Below are 27,298 nucleotides of genomic sequence, written 5' to 3' on the forward strand. Positions count from 1 at the left end.
GTTCTATTGGTTGATCAAAAGAATCCTTAATTCTTTTACAATTCCTAGCAAAAAAACTGGCGTACAAGGCACTTACCTGAATCTCTTTCCAGGTGTTCAAGGTTGAAGGCAGGCCTTCATGAGATTCTTCTCACTGTACTGACTCTCGCCAGGAACAAAGAAACTGGTCCAAAAATTGGGCCTAACTGGAAAGTATCCTATTCTCAGGGTTCTCAGCAGAATAGGGAACACAAGTGCTTGAGCCTGGCTTTTTTAATATGTGTGCCCTGCCTAGTATAGTCTCTACTAGGCTTCACAGGATTTAAAGTCCTGATTCTAAAACTGAGCTCAAAAAATGGCCAGAGCTAGCAGTTCTTTCCACCTAATGCATAATAGTACACAATATGTATTTACAGACCTGATTTGAGGCATGAAAAGTTTTTATTTTTATTTTTTTAGCAGCAGCAGTTCACTCCTGCTTGAGGATATATTACTGGCCTAAGCATATTTGCACTAACAGGGCAGCCACCATTTACCAAATAGAGGGCCTAAATTAATGTTGCCACCTAGCCTGCTGTTCTTACCAGACACACATCTATCCAAGACAATCTCAGGATATGGCCAGTTGCATGGTCCTAGAGCGCAAGAGATCATAGGCACCCAGACATTGGAGAAGGACCCAAACAGGTCCATTATGTAAACAGTGGCCCAGAGGCAGAGTGAATAAAAGCATATTGAAAATGTATACATCAGAGGACAGTGCCGTTCTTACTATGTCCTCTTCCACATATTCAAGTACAGCGTAGACAGAGAGGTGTTAGCAAAAGTCCAATTTATTTTCGAAGTCTGATAACAGAAAACAGCCAACACGTGTTTCGTCTTGAGAGAAGATACTCTCAATGACTTCCTCAGGGCTGTGAAAAGATACAGTTGTGGCCAAAATTACACATAATCACTTTGTGTCAGGTCTTTAAGAAATATACATAAAATTTATACACAAAATAAATGTTTTCGATATATTCACAGAATTCCAATACTAATTTCCGAGTGACTCGATGATGAGGACCATTGTGTAAACGTCCAAATTTTAACTAAATGTAAACCAATCGTAAATAACACGCACATCTTCAAACCACCTAGAAGTGCTCATTAAGTATAAGAAACAACATGAGAAATGATAAGACATGCATTTCAGACAAATAAAGACATGACTAGTCATGACATCCACGTGAATTAAGGGCATGGGGCAACCATAGGGAACCCCAAAGTCGAAAGGGAAAGAAAAGTGAACCAAGATTTGCAAAGATTTAAGAAATACACTTCCTAGATACCAAGGAAAATGGATAAAAAATGGAGTTAATACCTCAAAAGATTGTTGAAACAGTAGAAAAAATGATGCCGATAAGTTCAGAGCCTAATCTTTATTCCCTTTACGTATCGCTTCCTAATGATCTATGAAGAGATAAGTGTACAAAAATACCCAGATCAATAGAAAAGATCTGTAATAAAAATAGCAACCTGAGTTTGTAATTATGTAATATATCGAAGCAAATACCCACCCAGTAATGAAAAACTGCAACTATAAATCCTCATTGCAGTATTAAGTGTGTGTATATATACACCTCCATATCTGTAAATCAAAAATAAAAACATTACAAGAAAGTCTGAGGAGAACCACGGATAAGCGGTCTTAAGAACCGCTACCTCAGAGGTAAGCTTGCATGTGTGTGAATACACAGCCATAACTGTAAATCAAGATGGAAAACATTACAGAAGAATCTGGGCGTATCAATTGCTTCGCGGTCATATAACTGCTATCCATAGACAAAAAAAAGGGGCTTGCTCACCTCAAAGTAGCAAAAGGAGACGGAGTAACGTGTCGGGAAAGCAAAGTCGCACTCTCCGGTCGGCGTGTAAATGTACCGACACGGAGAGGAGCTTAATTTTTTTAATTTTCTGATTGTGCTTCCGTTCTTACTATGTACAGTAATGAAATGCAACCTCCCGATTTATAGTAGCATTCTCTTCAACCATAGAGGCGACTTCACCCTGTTGAGTAACCATCTTACTGAATTTTGTTTAGAGGGATGATATATAGAACCATTTTAAATGGCTTTACTTAAATTTAAGCCACGTTTTTCCTTTTTCTGAAGCCTATACTCCTATCTGTGAGAGCTCATTGAAATCAGTTGTTGTTATGACTGTTTTCAAAGTAAATGTGTCTCCATATTAGGCTTAGACAGATCAGCAGTTGCATTTATAAGTGGATATTATTACAAAGTGAATAGAGCAAATAGATCTCTTTCCTAATGTGTTGAGGCTCCTTCAAGTGAAAGGACTGCAGCCAACCTAAAAACCTGCACACTCAGACCCAAAGACCTGCAAATTCATAGCTCTTATATATAGTGAACCTAAGGGCCCAGGTACATGTGCAAATGTATCCAAAGATACAGGGGCGTTCATAACCTGAGATCTGCATAGCTTCTGGCAAGGTACACAGGGTCATCTACAGTTACAATAACTCATGTTGCTGAACCCCCAACAATTTCCCTGCCCTTCCCCCACCCCAGAAGCCCCCACAGTATTCTAGAGGTCTTATATTTTTTATTTGGTTTTAAACCTTTTTGGAATGTATTTCAAGTGAATTTGCTGATACTATTTACTCTTGTCTTAGCCTGTCTTAATTGCTAAGCATGGCACTTCCTTTACCCATTAAAGGTGGTACTGGAGCGTGTGAACTGCACAAAAGAGGTTGATCACAAGCCTGATTTTGCGCTTGAGTCCTCCAAATACTCGTATCTGGAGTTGTTCCCTTGATAAATGTGCATGCAGTGCACAAATTCCAAACATACTCTTTTATGTTTGCTTTTGGTTTGCAAAGAGGTATCCTTTCCCTTGCTGCTTCTCTTGATTACTTCTGGGCTCCCAGTTATGTCTCAGAATTATGGGTCTGTGAATTACGATCAGATTCATGTCTATATTTGAGACTGGCTGCATGGTCCAAAGTCTGGGCCACCCATTCTATAATTGCAATCTTTGTGTTTCCATTTCGGAAGGAATTCTTCAATGAGCCATATAATGTTTTGGTCTTTGATTAATCCGGCATTGCTGCATCAGCCTGAAATAAATGATCTATGTTCTATCTTGAAGTGATCTTTTTTCCACAGGCACTGCATATTCGTCTGAGGTAAGTACATCTTTTTCAGACAAGGTGTTTGCTTATCACAAGCTGGTCAGTTGTGGGTAATATTGAGTTGTCTTCAGAAAGCTAGCACCAGGAACATTCCGGAAGGCCAGCATTGACCTATTGTGCTCTAAATTGGTCCTCCTCCTAGTGTTGGGGTTGTGTCCTGAGCCAACAGTGTAGGGTACATCTATTTTCTAGTACCTTTGTAGCATCTTTACAGCAACGTTCTATTGATCTGGCTTACAACAGTGTAGAGTTACCACAAGTAAAAGGATTGTATCTTTGGCCTGAAATCAGCTCTGTTTCTTCACTATTGCTTTGCAGAGATAGAAGCTCATCTTTAGCAAGGTATTTATAACCAACCATATATGAACAAAAAACTCTTCTGAGCCCTCTGTCCACAAGAATCATTTTATCCGAGTATCGTTGGCTGTGCCAGGTTTGAAGTGGGCTCATTTGTGATCCAGGTTAAGGCCACAGTTCATTAAAGCTCTTGAGATGAGAAATTGGGTGTGTTCCTTTTGTGAGAAAGCATTGTTTACCTTAAGTACCATGCAAATTCACTTAATAATTATGTGACCTAATCATTAATAGGTGCAGTTGGGGATAATTTGACGTTTTGATCATCCCCTGTATCATATATCATATAAACAAATAGCCGATTTATTGCGAACTATTTGTAAACAGAAAGGGATACTTTCTACCTTATGAACGCCATTCACCTATCACCATATCAGACAGACTGATTTAATTGTTTTCAAAAGGTGTGGAAGCTGGGTGGGTATTTAAAAAAAAAAAATCGGGCCTGGATGTAGAGTGACCTTGCATGTGTTGATAGCGGAGACATGTTCTTCTCGCCTATCCTCAACCTTAAAGAACATCGTAGCTGTTTGAGCAAAGGGTTGAGGGAACAACAATTCTCTATTGTTGCATTACCCTATTAAGCAGTCTCACCCCATAATGAGTTCTCATACACTAGTAAGGGGTTCTGTCACAAAAAATATTTTTTGTAAGTAGTACTGTTATTATAGTGTTCTTGTCTGGTTTCAAAAGTGTACAATTACTGTAGCAAAGTAGAAACAGCTCACTCCTGAGTGGCAAAATCTTTCTCTTGGCCATACAATAATACTTGTATGTGAACTGGTGCTGTTTTTCTCTTGGATGGAGGGAGGATAGACGATCAATTTGTGTTGCTTTGGTTGCTAAAGAACCCTTCTACAAGACCACCGCAACAATCCATCTTAGTGAGTGGAAGGTAAGTGGGAGTTGAGCATCTGCTCCAAGTATCCCTAGTCTGTGTACATAAAGGAATGTGACTTCTTTGTATTTCTGAAACCGTGTGCGGCCATTATGCAGATAACTGTTTCTTCAACCACACATACTGTTCCTTTGTTTATTTAGTATTAATTTTCAGTCATTTAGAGTGCTATACAGACGAATGTGCTTGTCCATGATTTTTTACTATTCTATTATAGACCCAGCCACCTGGAAAGTGTATGATCTGCACATATTTTCAGAGTATCTCCACTATTTATTTCACTTTTATGACTAATATGCTTCAGCTATTTTTAAATAAGTGCCAGTTTTCTTACCTTATAAGCTAATTCATCTTTTTAATTCCTACTTTTCTCATGCAAACAGTGGACGCTGTTGATGTTATAACTGTGGTTTGGGTATTTGCTGGCAAACTTGCAATAATTCCAATCTTCTTAATTCAACAGATCCTCACATAGCTTTACAATCGACATATTCAACTCTTGTTGAGTTGATGTGATCGGTTTTCACGTCATTCGACTGTATGATAGGTGTTTTTTTCTGTTTTTGTTTTCTTTCTTTGTTTAGGCTACAATATTAAAACTTTATGCATGCAGTTGAATGCTACCATCTTCACACCAAGCAAGTAGATTCAGAAAGTAGATCTATGCAACATACATAATTGCACCAAAGTTATACTCTTTAAAACCAGATTTTTATTTAGTTAAGAGGTTGTTGACAGTTGCATGTGGTAGATTGTTGAGTATCATAGAGGTAAAAATGCTTTAGTAGAATAGATAAGAGGGGGTGCTGGGTTGCAAACCTCAACATGTTCTTTTTCCAGGTTAAACAACTTTGCTGGTGCAAAGAATGGAAATTATGTAGGTACATCTGATTATATTTGTAGGTTCATGATCAGTTAGAGAATGTTTCTAACACTTCAGTGACTCTACTTCCCTGTTTTCTAAGGTGACAGTCTTTGCCAAAGAGAGCATTTCCATCCTCTCGGCTCACCCAAAAGTGCCTCAAATGTATTACTTTGTACGTAAATGCACTCTGCTGTTTAGAAGTTGAAAATGTGGGTTTTATTATTGCTGCAGGGAACTTTGAGTCTTATGAATTTATTTTCTGGTACCTGTTAATTTCAGATTTGTTGTGGCAATCAAAATGCCAGCGAGATCAGTTTGCACTCCAGTGCTCTTGCTGAGAAATTGACTTTTACTGCAGAGGAAAAACTGGGTTACCTGCAACAGAAATATTTGGAGCACAATGTGAGCAGTGTTTGAATTGGTAGATTTACCTTCTAAAAGAGTAATCCGTAGATGACCAGAAGTCCACCTTCCTGATGTCTCTGCAACATGCATCCAGCATCTCTCTGTTAGAGGCTTTGACAGCTAGTGGAGTGTGAGTGTGTTTTCCCATAGGTCACCCCCCAAAGACCTAAAGGGAGAGATGCTGGCCCAACCCTTCAGTCTGAGGTCTTTTTGGTGCTTTGGTACCTAAAGGGATTCCCTTTGACCAGGAGACCAGCCTGTCTGCTCTACTGGAATTGGTCCCACCAGTTCATGAGTGCTACAGGATGATTTATTGTGGGTCCTCGTGGAAGTCGGTGTACAGAAATGTTTGGTGATGAGCTTTGTCTCTTAGACTACCACCTAAAATACAGAAAGGAAATAAATCTCAAAGACAAAGCGGTATTTTTCATCCACAACAGCACACTGTGAGCCAGGGCGTAGGGACTACTGGCGGTAAGGAAGACCAGAGAGAAGCACAAATTAGACGGGGTGCTTCTCTAATCAGAAATCTGATGGAGACCCAGTTGGAGTAACTGCTGATGATTACTGTGGCAACTGAATGCAGAAGCCGAAGTCTAGACGAAAGACTTGGGGTATTAGAGACTGACACAAAGTGGGGGAGAGAGCAGGCAAGTGCAAGTCCTTTAGAGACTTGTGCAAGAGGTTATGTGCCTCAGAACTGAAATAGATTGCTTGTAGAATTCAGTGATGGAATCATTATTTCAGATCTTGAGCATTTTCCCCACATCGGAGGATGACAATTCCATTCCCTAGCTCCTGCACTTCCTGAGAGAAGAAATGATACTGAATAACACACTGCATGTGTATCCTGACAATAGGAAATAATAAGTTCATTATAAATGATTAATAAAAAGCCTTTACAGATAGTCACATCATTAACATCAATTCAATATTTTAAAACCGCATAACCAAACAGAGGTTGTCTTATTTTTGTGCAGTAAAATGCAAAGTACAGCTGCAGCATAAGAAATGAAGTCAGGGGATAAATGTTGAGTCCTAGGATGATAACACAACTAGCTCTATTCCACCATATCTTACTAAACCACCAGTTCTATCCTTAAGTGTATTAAATGCATTAAGGTGCTTTGGCTAATCCCTAATTGAATAGAAGACTGATTACCACTGTTTTACACAGTGAAGTAAAAAGTGCTAGTGCAGCCAACAAAGATGCCACACAAGGCATGCATTACTGTCCCTATTCCACCGAAGGTTCATTCCTTAAATTTATTAAGTGTGTTATAATGGTTTGGTTAAACCCCTGATGAACTGAGGACTTAAAAAGTGAGGGAAAGAGCTGCAAATGACACATTAAAGTACAAGATTCAGACCCCCGCAATGCCAGAATGTTAACTAATCTGGCAAACTTGATCTGGATGCTGATGTATCTTCCTATAAATTGACGAGGCACAGTTTTAGAGCATAGATTTTTGGGTCATTCCCATCAAATGCCTTCTTTATAGCCCCTTTGACAGCCCCCCCTACCCTCTTGGAAATATTTCACTGTCCGAGATGGAGATATTCCACTGTTCGAGATATAAGTTGTGGCTCAGCTGGGTTGAGGCGAGTAAGCAGAGCTTCTCTGCAGGGGGCATACTCCTGACTGATTCAAGAGAGGGCGTAGCGCCCTTCGACAAAGGTAGGTTCACAGTACCACATTGTGTGAATGATGTCCTATTTTGGGTGGCCCCACAACAGCAGTTCCACTTTCCTTATCTCAAGCAGGGGGTAGGATGTGTTTGAGGGCAAAGTCTATCACTGCATTTCAAAAATTGCCCTTTAATCTTGCTGTTAAAAGCTTCTCCCATATATTGCATTGGTTGCAGAGACTTTGTAGCTGTTTAGTACCATCCAGACGTACAATTATTTCTCTGTAGTTGCTCTGTTGTCTAAAGATGATAAAACGTTAGACTTTTTGTTGACAATTTTTAGAGATTTTATCGCTCATTGTTGCAGACCATACTCCTGCCAAACTGAGCAAGTCAATTTTTGCATTTAAACAATCTCTAACCGGTGTGTGAGATATATTAAATTCCAGCCATACATTGTGGCTAATGATGTTTTCCTCAGAGGATTTGAGTCTATAGCAGGAGTTGACAAAAGCAGCACGCCTTGCGAATGTCTGCTTTACAAGGCCAAACTCCATCCTACTCTTTACTGGTGATGTGTAGCTGGGGAGTTGAAATATTTGTCTATATACTCTCACAATAGTGGTATCTAGAACATTTGAGTCTCTGCCCGAAGGGCTTCGGTTCTGTATGCAGGGTAGGCATCGCCTTTGCCCTGACAATTTCTATGATAGGGCTTTATAATAGGCTGTTTAGATTTCTGATTATGGACCTTAGCCCCTCTGCTGGAGTGATCTCTTTTCTTTACATTCTTCTGGTATTGGAAATACCTGTTGCTGTCAAATGCCAAGCCAAGGTATTTATATTCCCTGGTTTCATCAATCTTGAGAGTCGAAAAACCATCTAGCATTTCAGATGGCCCTTCTACTGCAAGTCATTATTTTTGTCTTCATGTTTGTCAGACCATTCATGCTGAAATATTCTTGGTTGGCAATCGGGAGGCACTGAAGGCTGACTTTCATCCAACTGATAAACACCAGATCATCCGCTTAGAGGAGGTTTAAGAGGACTATGGAGCCAAGCTTCGGGACATGGGAATGCTGACAACAGGCTTGGATTGGAGATCCACAGTTGCTGGCATATTGTGTTTTTGGGCGTGTCATTAAAGAGGGAATCCATACCTGAACAGCTGCCAGACAGAGAACTCTAACCTGTAAGGATTGCAATTTAGTGAACTTTCAATATGTAAGCCAGCCAAACTACCCAGAGCGAAAAGGCTGGACCTGCTGGTTGTCAATTAAAGAGTTACTCGAATACTGCTGCCTCACTTTGGTTTCCAACTCGACTTTTATGATTTATGAGAAAAATCATATGTTCACCCAGTTACAAGCTGCACAGAACTTTCTAGAGGTGAAGCCTCAATAGGAGGCCTAAAGTGACCTCCACATCAACTGAGTGTTTTGAATTCATACCCACTATTGAAGCATTTGAGGGGACATCTTTTTTTTTTTTTCATCAGTGCTTGCTCTAAAAGGTTTCTCTTTTCTGTCTCGCCTCTTCCACCTCCTAAAGTCCTGCCCCCCACCACCTCTCATACATCACCCTTTTATTCTGCAAAGGGGAGTGTCTGGAGTTGTGCTGAGCTAAGGCAACGACGTGACATCAGTAGTTTAGCGGACATTAAACCATGTCTCTTTGTGGGCTGTGTTTCTTTAACTTCGTACTACTGAATAATCTAAATATAAACCTAAAAATTAAAGCTAGTGAATTGGGCTTGTTCCATAGAAAGTATTTGACTATTGTAGTCGATTTAGATTAAGCAACATGCTATCGAAGAAAGAGTTGAATGTTTTAAGTGGATTTTCAAACACTTTAAATCTTGTGAGATCCCATGATTACTTGGAAAAGTGAAGATTGTCTCGCCAAGTATGTTGAGCTCAAATTAAACACTTCGATCACAGAATTTGTGAAAAGGAATCTTAGCCATTAGACAGAAAGTGAAAGATGTGACAAAAGGAAATCTTGTGCAGTAGAATAGAGGTTTTGGTTAAATATTTGAGGTTACCAGTGCTATAATTAGCAGTGGTGTAGTAGCCCATTTGGGATCAGATAGGGAGCAAATGTTAGTTTCAGAAGATGTAAAGGAAAAAATAAAGTGGTGGATTTTTAATAGAGGTTAACGAAGGAAAATGATACTTGGAAGAACTGATGGAGGTGAAAATGGCAGGACAGGTCGGATTATGGGTGTTGTGACAGAAAAGAATAGAAACCTCAAATGTTTAAGGGTAAGATACAAAGAACCCGAGATCATCTAAGATTAAATACAAGATTCAAGTTATAATTAAGTGGTTTTGAAATGAAAACAACAGGGCCCGCCACCAAGTCCTGCTGCACTCCATTCTAGAGAATAGGTTTGCAAAAATATGAGAAGACAAAGTGATAAATAAGAATAGTAGAAATAGAACAGAACAACAACAAATCTGCACCCTGTGCCCCCAGGGCGAACTGTGAGTTTATAAACGTAGTGATTGCCATATTGGAGGAACGAAGATCAAAATGTAATATTAGAGAGGAAAGCTCAAATGAAGGGCAAATGTACAAATCCATAACAAAATTAGACTTTTACTGAAATTTGAGTTTGAGTGAAGAAATGGGTGACTTCAGATGAAGTAAGAGCTGGTTGACGACTTTCAGAAGCTGACCATTAAGGTTAAAAAGATATGTAAGTTGGGTGATGTACACTTGGAGGAGGTTACATAAGGAATTGGAGAAATTGCAGGAACTGATGGAGGGGTGAGAAAAGATTGTATGAAGGTGGTTAATTTTGAAGGGAAGGCAAGGAAGAAGGTAAATAGGTGAACCTAGAGCTGCAGAACATTTCCCGAAGAAATTAGTACAGTGAAATTCTGAAAATAGGTTTCCTTAACAGTGCGGTGTTGGGAACTGTGAGGAAAAACTAAGTGATGGTTAGTAATACTTGAATCATTCTTAGCCACTAATAATTACTGAGTGGAGTTACTTTTTATTGTCTTTCATAGTTTGCCATTGCGGGATAGGAATACTCATACTTAACTCGAGTCTTGGCTCTACTCCAAACGTATCAATCGAGCCTAAATTGCTCAGTCACACCCCTTGTGCACTGGAACATTTTCCAATCAAGAATTAATGAGGCAGAGTACACATATAGTCCTAATTTTGTTTAAATAAATTGGTTAAAATAAAAAAGATAATTAGTGACCAGAATATATCATTAAAAGGTTTGCTAAAGATTTCCTTGAATGTGCAGGTTTAGTAAATATATCATTCTATCATTCCACCCTGATATACTTCGAAGAAGGAGTGTGCCACAGTGGTGGTCATTTGGGCATATGTTGGTGTGCATTTACATTGTTTGAATTCTAGTTACCCAAGGATTACTTTCATTATTTACTGCTTATTTTTGTCTTTTTGGCAGTCGTAAAAAATCCTTATGTACTATTGTGAAAGAATTACTAACAAGGTTCACATTTGCCTTTTTCTTGACTGTGCAATAGATCTACAAGGATTGTAAAAGTGAAAAACATTGCTCCTTCAACCTCTTGCGGAAGCTGGGTGCTGAATTACTGAGCAGTGGCTTGTAAACACGACAACAGGGAAGGGCACATGCAAGGGTGGCGGGGGGGGGAGGGGAGAGAGTGTCTTTTCAGATGCCCCAAGGAGAGGAAGTCAGTAAAACAAACAGATAAAGCTGGGTCGAGCTTCTCAGGAAAGGAATACATTGGTGAGTAATCAGCATGGGTCAAATCGGCTGACTACACATAAACCAGAAACACAATCTGTGAATTGACTATTGAGGTCGATTTTCCCAAGTAATGTCTAGAGTGACCTATCCTCAAGTTCATGCACAGGTTTCAAGAGGAAAAATAAGTGTTCATTTTTAATGCCTTACATTGTTACATGGGTAAGAAGGCACTGTGGCTCATGTGGGGTTTGATAGTGAAGTAAAATCTTTAATAGCTCTAATAGTTTCCTTTAGAGGAAGATGAGATGCCATGGACAACACAATGTTGGTGATGCTGTCCAGATTGGAGGCAGTGAAAGGGTTAGGGGGGGGCAGGCGTGCAGGGCAAGCTTGAGCTGTGAATGAAAGGAATTGAAGAAATGTGAATGGAGAATAAACTACTTAGATTGGGAACCTTTCCTGAGATTTACATGTCACTATCTTTGGCTTTCCTTGAAGCAACTGATTCCAATATGTTTATAAAATGCACTTTCTTCATGGGGGGTAGAATTATACTTCAGTCAAACTTCAGGTGAAGGAGGTGGTACAAGAAGTATGGACTTGAAGAATTTAGGTGACCTGCAGTGAATCATTAAACTGCTGCTTTAACGAGGAATGTCCTACTGAATAGTGTGAAGATTAGTATTTTCCAGGGTCTGGCTCTTAATATCTAACGATTTGTAAAGATTTGCTGAAGACCCTTGTAGAGCTGCAGCCCTTGTAGAGAAGCTGAAACGTTGAGCCTAGGACTTGCTACGTAAGCCAGAATAGTTAAAGGCAGTCCATATAGGAAAGAAAATTGTATTCACAAAACTAGTAGTTACTGTGTCCTTGTGGTCGTAATGAAAAATTGGAATGACTACACTTCGTTGCACATTTGTGAAACATTGTGTCACTATAGCTGATCAAGCAGGCAGCTGGGTTTCTCTTGTGCCTGTTTTAAAAAAAAAATATATATATATATATATATATTTTTAAATAATGAAGCTGAAGTAGTGAAATGGCCTTAATGCAGGTCTTTTTAGTTTGTGAAAGTCTTATTTCCTCCTGCATACTAACCCATTCCGAAGACACCCATACTGATTCTCTGCAGGTTTACCAATCTCTCCTCCTCACTATCGAAAATGAGAGATGAAGAAATGTCATCACGCAGGTACTAGATTTGACATAGTTGTACAATAATAATTCTAATGAAATGTTAGAAATGGAAAGTAACAAACATCCTTTTCGCTAGTGTGGTTGTAAAATCATTCTGACAGAAATGTCATCTTGGCTTTTTATTTGCTGTTTGTTCAAAGACAGAATCCTGTGGAGTTATTTGGAGTTCATGTGGCTAATGTGTAGCATTTATAGGAAATGTGCTTGGAAATTCACAGCATTTGGAAGTTATGTCTTGTAGTGTGTCTGTCCCAGTCTCTCTTGTGCTTAATGGGTGTAGTGCTACAGGGGGCATAAAATAGATATGTTAACATAGATTAGATTTGTCATCTATTTCGGTAGCAGAGTAAAAGGGCATTCTTATCCAGAGCCAACATTAAGACAATGGTGGTTACCCATTTTGCATCCTTAAAAGCATACATTTTAACTTTATTCTGCCAACTTTCACAAAGGATCTTGAATAAGGATCTATCAATGCATTTTACACTTAGAAATTTAGTTTGTGATGGGTTATGGCCTGTGACTGCTGAGCATGGTTGTGGTGTAGCAGAACTCTACACCCACTGGGCCCCTTGGTCAAATATAGTTGTAGTTCTTTTGTCTCCCAATGGTCCCACTTGTTGATCGGGGACTGTGATGCAGCCGGTCACCTGCAACAACCAAATTGACATCTGGGTCCAGGACAGCGGTAAGACGGAGAGGCTCCGACGTCAGTGACATGGTCCCTTGGTTGTGTGGCTGCGACAGGAGCTGCTTGCGAGTTTGAGAGCTGGGTTGTGCTCACCATCGTGTCACCGGATTATGTGGTCTTTTAGTGCTGAAGTGCATGTGTGAGGGTCTCTGGTCCCTCCTCTACCACTCTATGAAAAAAGTTGAAGGGTGGCTGCCGTCCTCGAGTGTCTGCGGCAGCGATGGCTAGTAGCAGCAGGCTACTTAGATGTGGGGCATTGCGAGTGGCAGCGGCTTGATCCCAAATGGTTTGGCAGTGATAGCTTGTGCTGCATCTTGCGGGGGCTGTGACTGACACCTGATTTTTCCCAGGAAGCAGGCTCCAGCCCAATAATGAGGCCTACTGCACATGGGAGGGGCGTGTCATCTTGGCACTTTAAAGAGGCAGTTGGTAAGAATGCATTTCCTCAGGACAGCATGGACAGTTAAGACCTAAGTCTGGGAACACCTACAAGGCATGCTGAGGAACATTGGAGTAAATTGCTGCCAACACACAGACTCCTGTGAGTAGGTGGACTATTACATTTAATTCATTGAAGGGTTGTGTGGCCCTGACCTGGATGGAACTGGGATGCTGTGTTATACCTTTGCAGTCTGAAACGCACAGCTCTCATTCATAGACAGGCACTGGTTGTGCACTAAAGTCCGCAGACTGCAACAGCAGTCCACTGTATTGGAGTCAGTATGATAGACCTGCCCTCTAAGATACATACGTTCCTAGTTGCCTGGGCATGGCAGAACTCGGTGAAGACAATACAAGGCCTGTTGAGAATAATCTGGTCAAGGATATGGCAAAGATACGGTGAAGGAAAGAGGACTTATTTACGTCCCCTAACCTGGCTGATAGTTAAAGGAAGAAATATGGGCAAAGCAGATGCCAGACACGGTAAATTGCCATTTGATACCAAGAAGCATGAAAGAGAGAGACATGGCGATACATCCTCTGACAACGTATTGATGCAAGAGACTGCCACAGATGGTGATCTTAGTCAAATACTAATGGAAAAGAGCTCTTGGCTGATGGCAGTTGACACTAAGCTAGACAATCTATCCATTAAAATGAATGACTTGTGGGAACGAATCGGCAAACTCCTCCAGAATTGACATGTCCGAGAGGCATTTCTTGAATCTTGAGGACTCTCACTGCATAGGACAGACATTTCCAGTTCTTGAAAACTACAATGGTTAAAAATGAAGATTTAGAAGCTTGAGTACCTAGAAACAAAATTCATACCATAGAAGTCTCTAAAAAAAAAAAAAATGACAACTAGACTAGAAATATTTGTGGAGTCTTCGCTAGCTGAGCTGTTTGGCATGGATAGCTTCTTGAATATTTTGGTGGTGGAGAGAGTACTGCATTCTGGGCCCCATGCCTCCCCCTGGGATAAACCTTGGCCTGATTTTTGCAAAATTATTAAGCTACAGGGATAGATGCATCCCCGAACAAGCCCAAACAGAAAGGGAACCTTTCTTGTCAAGGAATTAAACTGTAGCTGGTGGCCAAACATCAGATTTCCTTGTACTGCAAAGGGAGATGTTTGTCTGCCACTTAAAAATAGCTGGAAGACCTGATGTTTTATAATGATAGTATGGATATGGTTATGCTCATACGGAGAACTTATTTCATCAAGGACATTTGGGATTCTCTGAAACACTATCTTCTGGTTGATGTATAAACTCAAGACTAATTTGGAGTATGGAGGCAGCTATATATGTAATGCAGGATGTGAGATGACGCAGAATGACCATAATTAAGCCAGAGGAATGGAGAATGGGGAAATCATGATTCAGGTCAGGATGGAACATCACCTTTATTTATTTCTTGTCTGCCAGCCACAACAGTGTGATATTCCATGATCCAATTTATTGTAAAGCAGTAGAAACATGCCAGGATGCTCCTTGATGTAAATGTTTTTGCTCCCACATGTACTTAATTCTTTCCTGGTATGAGTTAATTTGTCCTTAAATACGAAGTACAGGATGAACAATGCACTAAAATGGCTTGGAAGGATTTGCAAAAGGCGGTGTGTGTGTGAGAGTGATATACATACGCATTTTTCTTTTAATCCCGGTCTTGAAATGACAAGATTTATAGCTACTTTAGACAACACAGCTGATAATGTCCTGCTGGTTTGTGTTGAACCTTGAGCTGCACTCTTCCAACACAATAAAGCTCGGTGTGTATTAAACTTAGTTTAAAACTGTATTTTTTAATAATGTTCATATCACAAAGCAGTTTGACAAGAGCTGATGTTTATCTATTGCTGTTGTTTCACACTTTTTTTTTTTTCTTGCTTTTCAAGGGATGCCCAAAACGATCAATGCAGTGAGACCAGCAGTACAGATGGCAACTCTAAGGATTCAGACTTCTTTCAACCACCGGTAAAGAAGGTAGGGATTGAACTGCTAGATAATGTGCTTTGGAACAACCGTGTATCTTAGAGCTCATTGTGGCACACTAAAAAATAATGACGAAGTCAAAGACATTTGCCACAACATATTCTGTTGCATGCTTTGTGCTCACATGTTATGTGGTGTACCTGACAATTGGAAATTTAGCATTGGAGAACTTTAAAAAAAAGACCACATTTTTAGTGATGCATAAATGCTTTGCTTCACAATTGTACATGACGTGCTGAGCAATCTGTAACATACACATGTGTAGTATAAAACAGTGGTTCTTAACCTTTTGACTTAAGTGGATCCCCACTTAATCTTTATTGAAATCTGGAGACCTCCACGGAGTCATTACTGGTAGCAGTGGGGCCTGGTTTAAGCAGTTCTGGTGATGTGAACATCAAAGCAATACACATAAATGCAGCCACAACACTCAAACAAATACACAAATGAATATGTATCCTATTTAATTTAAAAAGAAGCTTACAAAAATCTAATTGTTAATTGTTAATTGCAATGGGGGTGTTTAGGGCTATACACAGGCTAAAGTTAATTATTTTAATGAGGGTTTGTAGAATGACAATTCCTTCAGGTATACAAGCTTTGCCAGACAATTATTCACACCTGGTGGTGCATGTGTTGCTTAGGGTTCCTCTTCATCTAATTGAGAGTGAGGTGCAGGTGGGAATTGTGGCACATTTGATACTTTCAAGGGCAACCTGGCATCATAATGAACACTCATTTCAGCACCTGTAGATAAGGACTGGGGTATGTGTTCTATATAAAGTGAGTACTCCAGTCTGCTACTAGTGGTGCCCTAGGCTTCTGCAGTGCATTGCTTTGCTGACAGTCCACCAGTTATGCATAGTAGTTTTGTACAGTTTCCAAGTGCCCACTGATGTGTTTTTCTGTCTCCTGCATTGCATGTATCTGAGATTCAGAGGCCTAGAATATTCCCGGTCGTCAGGAAAAAGTTTTTTCAATGTGGCATCCTAGTATGACCGATTAATGTATGGTACTAACCAGTATCAGGAAAAATGATAATCCTTTTAACTGAATTCAGCCCAGTTCAACAAACTAATGCGTGCTGCACTGAAACCTGCTCTGCCAATCCCACGTCCATAAATGTCCAAAACATCCAGACCCTAACAGTGACTGGGAAACAGTGCTCTCAGATAAAAACAAATGTTTACAGATTTAACAAATGCTTAATACAAGCTAATATTTTGTGAAATGTGAGTATTGCTCAAAACCACAATTGTGGAGTCCAAAGGGCTAACATTCAAAATGCAGTATATTGTATACTGTTGGAAGCTGGCTCTGTATTTACTATATCAAAATGAGATATAGTGTGCACAGAGTCCAGAGGTCACCCAAGAGGCTTGACAGAGGCAATAATAGATAATACTAATGTTCTGTTTGTGGTAGTGTGGTCGAGGAGTTAGGCTTATCAGAGGGTAGTGTTAAGTATTTGTTGTACACACACAAGCAATCAGTGAAAACACACACTCAATGACTTTACTCCAGGCCAGTAGGTTTTTCTATAGAAAAATATTCTTTTGTTGATTTATTTCTAGAACCACACGATTTATTTAGCAGGTAAGTACATTAAATGAAAGGTACTTTACACAGTAATACTTAGAACATTGAATGGAATCAACAGTTTTCTTTAAAATGGCAAAAAGCGGTTTTAAAAGTGGATACTGCAATTTTCGACAGTTCCTGGAGGAGGTAAGTAAAGTACAGTTTCTGAGGTAAGTATCAAACTTACGGGTTCAATCTTGGGGGCATAGGTATCCCACCGTTGGGGGTTAAAGATAACCCCAAACACCCAGCAACACATGGCTGGTTAGGTGCAGGGTTCAAACAGGAGCCAAAATAACGTGGGCCCCCATAGAGACAGGGGGTACTCCGGTTCCGGTCTGCTTGTAGGTAAGTACCCGCGTTTGTCAGATGGCAGACCAGGGGGGTTTGGAGGGGTAATGGAGGGGCCCCAAGTAGGCACAAAAACCACACCCTCAGTGGCACTGGGCGGCCGGGTGCAGTGTGCAAACAGGGCGTCGGTTCTCGAAATGGAGGGACTTAACTGTGTGCCAGGGCTGTGCCAATTGTGGAAACAAAGGTACAGTTTTAGGGAAAGAACGCTGGGGCCTGGTTAGCAGGGTCCCAGCACACTTCCAATCAAAGCTGGCATCAACACTAGGCAAAAAGTGGGGGGAGACCATGTTAAGAGTGGCATTTTCCTACATATGCTTAATACAAGGCAATGGTCCTGATTTAGAACTCGGCGAGGGGTTACTCTGTCACAATGGTGACGAATATCCTGGCCACCAAAATCTAAATTCGATAGATTCAAATGGGATTTTGATTTTGTCAGGTGGGATATCTGTCACCATTGTGACGGAGTACCCAGTCTGCCGAGTTCTAAATCAGGCCCAATGTTTTGTGAAATGTTTGTATTGCTCAAAACCATGATTGTGGAGCCCAAAGGGCTAACATACAATATATGATATATATTGTATGTTAGCCCATTTGGGCTTTTCAGTTGTGGTTTTGAGCAATAGAAACATTTCACAAAACATTGTCTTGTATTAAGCATTTGTTAAATCTGTAGACCTATTAACCTGTGTGCACTGTTCCCGGGTCACTCTTTGGGCTTTGATGTTTTGGAAATACTTGTATGACATGCATGCAGATCTATGAAAAATGAGTGCCACTATACATTCACATGGAAGGATCTTGTTTTAATTTGTAACAGGATGAATTTCTAATCTACGTGTGTCCAGTTGTAAAACACATTTTTCCAGTTGTATTATGATTTTAAATTTGTTTAGGTGAAGTTGCAAGAATCCATAGAGTATGAAGATCTTGGGCAGAAAAATAACACAAAGACAATTGCACTGAATTTAAAAAAGTCAGACAGGTATGTGTTGTTCCTTTAATTTCTGATGTTAAAAACACTGCTTAATGGCATAGTGTGTTTTATTAGTATCCTTCTTTGACACATTTGTAGCATTTCACGCATATTAAATGTACTAGAAAACATGTTATTCATCAATTACCTTTATAGCATTTTCCACTGCATTGTATACATCCTCCATAGGAACACGTGTTATTGGTTGTGTTAGTACTGTATAAAAAATTGGGCACGGCAATCTAGAAAGCTAAACATGGAGAGCTGAGACCTACCTCAAGCGATGAGCTAGGAGACAGGGAAGGTAAACATAGACACTGACTTTAATGCAGCCTAGGTGTGACAAAATTGGGGCGCGAAAGTGAGTCGCACACACATATGATGTGGAAGACTACACAAACTGTTAACCATCCAGTCCCAGAGCCAATAGTAGACCACACTGGTGTATCTGGCACAGATTAAATTAGGTTTCTGGCTACAGGTTTGTACTTGACTCTACATCTCAACTGGCATCACCCACTGGAGTTATTTTAAAAGGTTGGGAGATATACTATGGAGTACCACAATAGCAAAACCCTCATATGGGCAGCACAACATGTACAGTTTGAGTTGGGGAGGTGGAGGTGGGAGAGGTTTAGCTGTTTTACCAACATCGTGTTCCATAGAATGGAGACCATCCTTTACCTGACCCATAAATCAGGCAACTGGCTGAGTGTTGGACTTAGCCTTTCTTCTGGGTCATACCCAAACGTTTTTGCCTTCACCCTCCTGTTTTCTGAACCCATTTTTTTTTAAATATCTTTCAGGACTCTGCGTACTTTACCACTGCTAACAAGTATTAAGGTGATAGTGCTCTTTCCCTTAAACGTGGTAAAATTGACTTGCACTCAGTTGGCACATTTAATTTACTTGTAAGTCCCTAGTAAATTGGTCCAGGGCCTGTAAATTAGATGCTACTAGTGGGCCTGCATCACTAATTGTGACAAAATGAACATTTTGCCTGTCCTACGCATTCCTTTTTAATACTTGTCACCCCTAGGGTAGGCCCTAAACAGCAAAGAGGGGCAGGGTGCAGTGTATTATATTGGGCATGCACTCTTACGTTTTATGTCCTGGTAGTGAAAAACTCTTACATTTGTTTTTCACTACTGGGAGGCCTACCTCTCTCGTAGGATGAAATTGGGTTACTGTAGGAAGTTGGCTCTGTATATACTATTTCAAAGTAAGAAATAGCGTGCACAGAGTCCAAGGATTCCCCTTAGATGTAAGATAGCGGCAAAATTAGATAATTCTAATGCTCTATTTTGTGGTAGTGTGGTCGAGCAGTACGCGTATCAGAGGGTAGTGTTAAGCATTTGTTGTACACACACAGGCAATAAATGAGGAACACACTCTCAAAGACGTACTCCAGGCCAATAGGTTTTTATATTGAAAAATATCTTTTCTTAGTTTATTTTAAGAACCACAGGTTCAAGATTTGCAATAAACACTTTAAAAGCAAGATACTTCACTTAGATACTTTAGGAACTTTGAAAAAAAGCAATATCATATACAGTCTTTGTAAAAATGGCAATAAGCTATTTTCAAAGTGGACACAGTGCAAACATCAATAGTTCAACAGTAAGTAAAGGTTAGATTAGGAGGTAAGTAAAACACTTACAAGTCTCAGTTCTGGGGCATAGGCAGGCCACCGTTGGGAGTTCAAGGCAACCCCAAAGTTACCACACCAGCAGCTCAGGGCCGGTCAGGTGCAGAGGTCAAAGAGGTGCTCAAAACACATAGGCGCCTATGGAGAACAGGGGTGCTCTGGTTCCAGTCTGCCAGCAGGTAAGTACCTGCGTCCTCGGGGGCAGACCAGGGGGGTTTTGTAGAGCACTGGGGGGGACACAAGTAGGCACACAAAACACCCTCAGCGGCACAGAGGCGACCAGGTGCAGTGTGCAAAGCAGGCATCTGGTTTTAGGTAGGAAACAATGGAGGGACTGGGGGGGTCACTCTAGCGGTGCAGGCAGGCACAGGGGGGCTTCTCGGGACAGCCACCACCTGGGCTAGGCAGAGGGTGGCCTGGGGATCACTGAAGTTCAGTTCCTTCAGGTCCTGGGGCTGTGTTGGTTTTAGGCATCGGGTCCCTTGTTACAGGCAGTCGCAGTCAGGGGGAGCCCCTGGATTCTCTCTGCAGGTGTTGCTGTGGGGGCCCAGAGGGGTCGTCTCTGGTTACTCACGGGCTCGCAGTCGCTGGGGAGTCCTCCCTGATGTGTTGGTTCTTTGAATCTCGAACCGGGGGCGTCGGGTGCAGAGTGAGAATTCTCACGCTTCCGGTGGGAAAAGTGCAGTCTTGGAAAGTTGCTTCTTTGTTGCAAAGAAGTAGCTGGTTTTGAACAGGGCCACTGTTCACTGGAGTTTCTTGGTCCTCTAGTCCAGGGCAGTCCTCTGAGGCTTCAGAGGTCGCTGGTCCCTGTCAGATACGTCGCTGGTTGCAGGTTTTCGAAGTTGGAGACAGGCCGGTAGGGCTGGGGCCAAAGCATTTGTCGTCTTCCTTCTCTGCAGGCTTGTAGGTCATCAGTCCTTCTTTCTTCAGGTTGCAGGAATCTGATTTCCTGGGATCTGGGGTGCCCCTAAATACTGAATATAGGGGTGTGTTTAGGTCTAGGAGGGCAATAGCCAGTGGCTACTGTCCTTGAGGGTGGCTACACCCTCTTTGTGCCTCCTCCCTGTGGGGAGGGAGGCACATCCCTAATCCTATTGGGGGAATCCTCCAAACTCAAGATGCAGGATTTCTAAAGGCAGAGGTCACCTCAGGACACCTTAAGAGCTGTCCTGACTGGTGGGTGACTCCTCCTTGTTTTGCTCATTATCTCCTCCAGCCTTGCCGCCAAAAGTGGGGCAGTGGCCGGCGGGGCAGGCATCTTCACTAGCTGGGATGGCCTGTGGCGCTGTAACAAAGGGGCTGAGCCTTTGAGGTGCAGGGTGAGGTGAGAAGCACCTCTACCCAGTACAGGCTTTGTCCTGGCCACAGAGTGACAAAGGCACTCTCCCCATGTGGCCAGCAACATGTCTGGTGTGTGGCAGGCTGGCAGAAACTGGTCAGCCTACACTAGAAGTCAGATTGGTATCCAGGGGGCATCTCTAAGATGTCCTCTGGGTGTATGTTACAATAAATTGCACACTGGCATTAGTGTGCATTTATTGTGCTGAGAAGTTTGATACCAAACTTCAAGGATTTCAGTGTAGCCATTATGGAACTGTGGAGTTCGTGTTTGACAAACTCCCAGACCATATACTCTTATGGCTACCCTGCACTTACAATGTCTAAGGTTTTGTTTAGACACTGTAGGTGCATTGTGCTCATGCATATATGCCCTCACCTGTGGTATAGTGTACCCTGCCTTAGGGCTGTAAGGCCTGCGAGAGGGGTGACTTACCTATGCCACAGGCAGTGTGAGGTTGGCATGGCACTCTGAGGGGAGTGCCATGTCGACTTAGTCATTTTCTCCCCACCAGCACACACAAGCTGTGAGGCAGTGTGCGTGTGCTGAGTGAGGGGTCCCCAGGGTGGCATAAGACATGCTGCATCCCATAGAAACCTTCCCTGGCATCAGGGCCCTTGGTACCAGGGTACCAGTTAAAAGGGACTTACCTGAGTGCCAGGGTTGCTCCAATTGTGGAGACAAAGGTACAGTTTAGTGAAAGAACACTGGGGCTTGGGCCTGGTTAGCAGGGTCCCAGCACACTTTAAATAAAAACTTTAGCATCAGCAAAGGCAAAAAGTTAGGCGGTAACCATGCCAAGGAGGCATTTCCTTACAGTTACCTTATTACATTTAATAAGTGGTAACTTTCAATTTGGAGCAAGTAGGAATGTCAAGTTTGCTGTGTAAATAATTGGATTTTAAAACCCTCTTTAATGGTAAAGTCTGATTTGAAGGCCCAATTCTGAAAATGCCACTTCTAGAAAGTTTCCATTTTCTTGTCCTAACCATTTGATGCCTGTATCCTGGTTTACATGACTAGGTTTATCTGGCAGTTGGCCTTTGTGCACTGCTCCCAGACAGTGAAACAAAAGGGAATTGGTTTTGGCAGTTTGGACCATCTGACTTGATAGGGGGTAAGAGCCGTCATCTGCCAGACTCCTGTGCAGTTTAAAGAAGAAACCCCCCCAGAGACCTTGGTGGGCCTGCGGATACAGCATGTCCCCCTCCCCAAGAGGACCCCATTTCCCAGGGCCAGTATTTTAATGAAGGAAAGGGCAGACTGCATGGCTCCCGATCCCTGAGCCTAAGAAGGATCAAGGGAGCCCAAACCCTGTGGCCGGGGTCAGAAAAAAAGGAGGGTTGTATGGCCTCACTCCCACAACCTAATGAGGGGCCCCAGGCCTTTGCATTTATTAAAAGGAATGGTGGTGGCACACGTCTCCCTACCTGAGCCTTTAAAGGCCAGAGGACGCCATGGCCGGTTTAATGACTGTCTTGGAGAGCCCACACTTGAGACAGTTTCCCTTTCTGCAGTACTGCGGGCAGGGAAACTGGTTTGCTCCTGTCTGGCGGGAGCATTTTGAAACCTCATCAAATGGGAGCCAACACTAAGGGCCTTATTACGACTTTGACGGAGGGGATTACTCTGTCACAAACGTGACTGATATCCCGTCTGCTGTATTACAAGTACCATTCTATCCTATGGAAATTGTAGTACATTGGGCGGGATATCGGTCACATTTGTGACCGAGTAATCCCCTCCATGAAAGTCATAATCCGGTCCTAAGTCTGCTCCTAGCTAGCAGGAGATTTCGAAATGCCCCCGCTTTATGGAAGCGGACGTGTTCTTTTTCCAGTCTGCACTGATGTGGACAAGGAAACAAAACACATTTCTCCCACTTGGAGGGAGCATGCACAAAGCAGCTTCCTCCAGTCAACAGTAATACAGGCTCCCGCACCATGTGGTTCTTGTGACTCTTCCCCCCACAGGCCTAGGGAGTCAGGGTATTTCTACCCTACTCCCTCCCCTATTTTATTTCCACTGCCAGCGCTTCCTGGTTGTAGTGCTGGCAGGCAATTAGATCTCACCATGCTGTGGCTTTAATAGAATATCTCCCTTTTTTTGCAATACTACTATGGCTTACATCAAATTAAAGCCAAAGTAGTATTGCAAAAGCAGACATGGATTTAAAGCAACAGTGCTTTGGGAGGAAAAACTGTATTAAGGTATAGCAGTTCAATATGTATGAAATAAAAATAAGAATTCACATAAGAACGTGGTGATAGAAATAGTCAAGACCAAGGTTGATAGTGGCATAAGAAATTAGAAATGGTTTTAGGTTGGTATGAGGTATGTTTGTGTTATGAATGTTTGAGTGGTTTAAAGGTGTTATATTTATGTTTTGATTAACTGTATCAAGAATATCCAGGGCAGATTGCTTGGGTATGTGAAATTTATGTAAATATGTCCTCATCAGTGCATTTATGGTCTGAGTTGGAAAGAATAGGTTCCCAGCTAAAACAGGATCCTAAGTATAACGTCCCTGTAACCTTTGGTGTTTTCACTGAAATAAAGATATATATATATGTTCGATGGCATGTGTAGCTGCAGATACACATGCTGTGCACATCCCGCCATCTGGTGTTGGGCTCAGAGTGTTACAAGTTGTTTTTCTTCGAAGAAGTCTTTTCGAGTCACGAGACCGAGGGACTCCTCCCATTTCGACTCCATTGCGCATGGGCGTCGACTCCATCTTAGATTGTTTTTTTTCCGCCATCGGGTTCGGACGTGTTCCTTTTCGCTCCTTGTTTCGGGTCGGAAAGTTAGTTAGAATCTCGGAAAAACGTCGGTATTGTTTGCGTTCGGTATCGGGTTAGTTACAACAGATCGACACCGAATTTACAAGAGTTCCGGTGGCCCTTCGGGGTTTTTTCGATCCCCCCCCGTCGGGGCCTGGTCGGCCCGGCCACGTGTGAATTCAAGGCTGATGGAACGGACCCCATTCCGCTTCTGTCCAAAATGCCATAACAAGTATCCGTATACAGATCAGCATCTGGTCTGTAACTTGTGCTTGTCCCCAGAGCACAAGGGAGATACTTGTGAGGCCTGTCGAGCGTTTCGGTCCAGAAAGACGTTAAGAGACCGAAGAGCCAGAAGACTGCAGATGGCGTAGACGCCGACAGAACAAGAGCGTTTCGAGGAAGAAGAGGAAGCTTTCTCTATCCAAGAGTCGGACTCGGAAGAGCTCGAGGCCGAAGAAACGCCGAAAACCGTGAGTAAGACGTCGAAACATAAGACTCACAAGAAGTCAAAAGCCCAGGGGACGCCACCGCCAACGGGCCATGGCTTAACCCAAACAAGCGGTGACCGAGCCAAGGCACCGAAAAAGGGCACGCTGGTGTCGAAGTCATCCGACTCCGGTCGAGATACCGCCACACAGCAATCTCGGACCCGAGACATCAGCTCTGAGAAATTTCGGCACCGTCACAGCGGCACCGAACAAATTCGGCATCGAGACACCACCACGCCGAAAATTACAAAGGTTTCTTCGGAGCCTAAAAACACCTCCGAAAAAGTTTCGGTTCCGAAACATCCAGCCTCGGAGCCGAAAACAGGTTCCTATACAGAGGAACAAGGATTGGCCTCCCAAATGAAAAAACATAGATTTGGAGAGGAACTTCAAGCTGTAGAGCCAGACTATACTCAAAGGAGGCTCCACATTCATCAAGACACAGGGAAGATAACCACTCTTCCTCCAATTAAAACAAAAAGAAAACTTGCCTTTCACGAAAAGGACAAGGAGCCACAGGCAAAGGTGGCAAAGAAAACAACTCCACCACCTTCTCCACCACCATCAGTGCACACATCACCAGTAGCAACTCCTCCACTGATGCACTCCCCGACTCATACTGCCATGAGTCAAGATGATCCCGATGCATGGGACCTTTACGATGCTCCAGTATCGGACAACAGCCCAGACTCCTACCAGGCCGTCCCCTCCTGAGGACAGTACATCTTACACACAGGTCATCGCAAGGGCAGCTGCTTTCCATAACGTCACCTTGCATTCAGAACCAATTAAGGATGACTTCTTGTTTAACACGCTAACCTCCACTCATAGCCAGTACCAAAGACTACCTATGCTCCCAGGAATGCTAAAACATTCAAAACAAATCTTTCAAGATCCTGTTAAAGGCCGAGCCATAACTCCAAGAGTGGAGAAAAAATACAAGCCACCGCCAACAGATCCTGTTTATATTACAATGCAGTTAACTCCAGACTCAGTAGTTGTCGGGGCAGCTCGTAAGAGAGCAAACTCTCATACCTCGGGAGACGCATCACCTCCAGACAAAGAGTCGCAAATTTGATGCTGCGGGCAAAAGGGTTGCAGCACAAGCAGCACACCAATGGCGCATTGCCAATTCACAAGCGCTTTTGGCAAGATAGGACAGAGCGCACTGGGATGAGATGCAACATTTGATAGAACACTTACCCAAGGAGTTCCAAAAAAGAGCATAACAAGTGGTGGAAGAAGGACAAAGTATCTCTAATAATCAGATACGGTCTTCAATGGATGCAGCAGATACGGCTGCAAGGACAGTAAATACTGCAATAACAATAAGAAGGCACGCATGGCTCCGCACGTCAGGTTTCAAGCCAGAAATTCAACAAGCCGTGCTAAATATGCCATTCAATGAACAGCAGTTGTTTGGGCCGGAACTCGACACTGCTATTGAGAAACTCAAGAAGGACACTGATACGGCAAAAGCCATGGGCGCACTCTACTCCCCGCAGAGCAGAGGCACCTTTCGCAAAACACCTTTTAGGGGAGGGTTTCGAGGACAACCTACAGAAACCACAACATCACAAACAAGGCCCACTTACCAAAGCCAATATCAGCGGGGAAGTTTTCGGGGGCAATATAGAGGGGGACAATTCCAAAGAGGTAGAGGAAAATTCCAAAGCCCCAAAAGTCCTCAAAATAAGCAGTGACTCGCAAGTCACCCATCCCCATCACATAACACCTGTGGGGGGAAGATTAAGCCAATTTTACAAACATTTCGAGGAGATAACAACAGATACTTGGGTACTAGCAATTATCCAGTATGGTTATTGCATAGAATTTCGAGAATTCCCTCCAACAGTCCCACCGAAAACACACAGTATGTCGAAACAACATATAAATCTTCTAGGATTAGAAGCTCAAGCATTGCTCCAAAAAGAGGCAATAGAATTAGTACCAAAACAAGAACTAAACACAGGAGTTTACTCACTGTACTTTCTAATACCCAAAAAAGACAAAACTCTAAGACCTATACTAGATCTCAGAATATTAAATACATACATCAAATCAGACCACTTTCACATGGTTACATTACAAGAAGTAATCCCACTGCTCAAACAACAAGACTACATGACAACACTGGATCTAAAGGATGCATATTTCCATATACCAATACATCCTTCACACAGAAAGTACCTAAGGTTTGTATTCCAAGGGATACATTACCAATTCAAAGTGTTGCCATTCGGAATAACAACTGCGCCAAGAGTTTTTACAAAATGTCTAGCAGTAGTAGCTGCACATATCAGAAGGCAGCAAATACATGTGTTCCCGTACCTAGACAATTGGTTAATCAAAACCAACACGCAAAAACAGTGTTCACGACACACAAATTACGTCATAGAAACCCTACACAAACTAGGTTTCTCAATCAATTACTCAAAGTCACACCTTCTGCTGTGTCAAACACAGCAATACCAAGGAGCAACAATCAACACAGTAAAAGGGATTGCCACTCCAATTCCACAAAGAGTCCAAACATTCCAAAATGTAATACAAGCCATGTATCCAAACCAGACGATACAGGTCAAATTAGTAATGAAACTCCTAGGCATGATGTCCTCATGCATAGCCATTGTCTCAAACGCAAGGTTGCACATGCGGCCCTTACAACAGTGCCTAGCATCACAGTGGTCACAAGCACAGGGTCAACTTCTAGATCTGGTGTTGATAGACCGCCAAACATACATCTCGCTTCAATGGTGGAACAGTATAAATTTAAAC

The 27,298-nt window shown here is 42.2% G+C and overlaps 1 protein-coding gene across 1 annotated transcript in view; it reads left to right on the top strand.

Annotated features, from left to right (window-relative positions):
* GTF2H1 (general transcription factor IIH subunit 1) overlaps window positions 1–27,298 on the top strand; it is a 345,280-nt gene that overhangs the window by 146,302 nt on the left and 171,680 nt on the right. Inside the window, exons 9-10 of the mRNA XM_069223752.1 lie at window positions 15,252–15,339; window positions 18,180–18,268. Coding sequence (XP_069079853.1) covers window positions 15,252–15,339; window positions 18,180–18,268 — 177 coding nt within the window. The remainder of the gene's footprint in view (window positions 1–15,251; window positions 15,340–18,179; window positions 18,269–27,298) is intronic.

The sequence above is a fragment of the Pleurodeles waltl genome, chromosome 3_1 (genome assembly GCF_031143425.1).
Source record: "Pleurodeles waltl isolate 20211129_DDA chromosome 3_1, aPleWal1.hap1.20221129, whole genome shotgun sequence".
NCBI classification, from domain to species: domain Eukaryota; kingdom Metazoa; phylum Chordata; class Amphibia; order Caudata; family Salamandridae; genus Pleurodeles; species Pleurodeles waltl.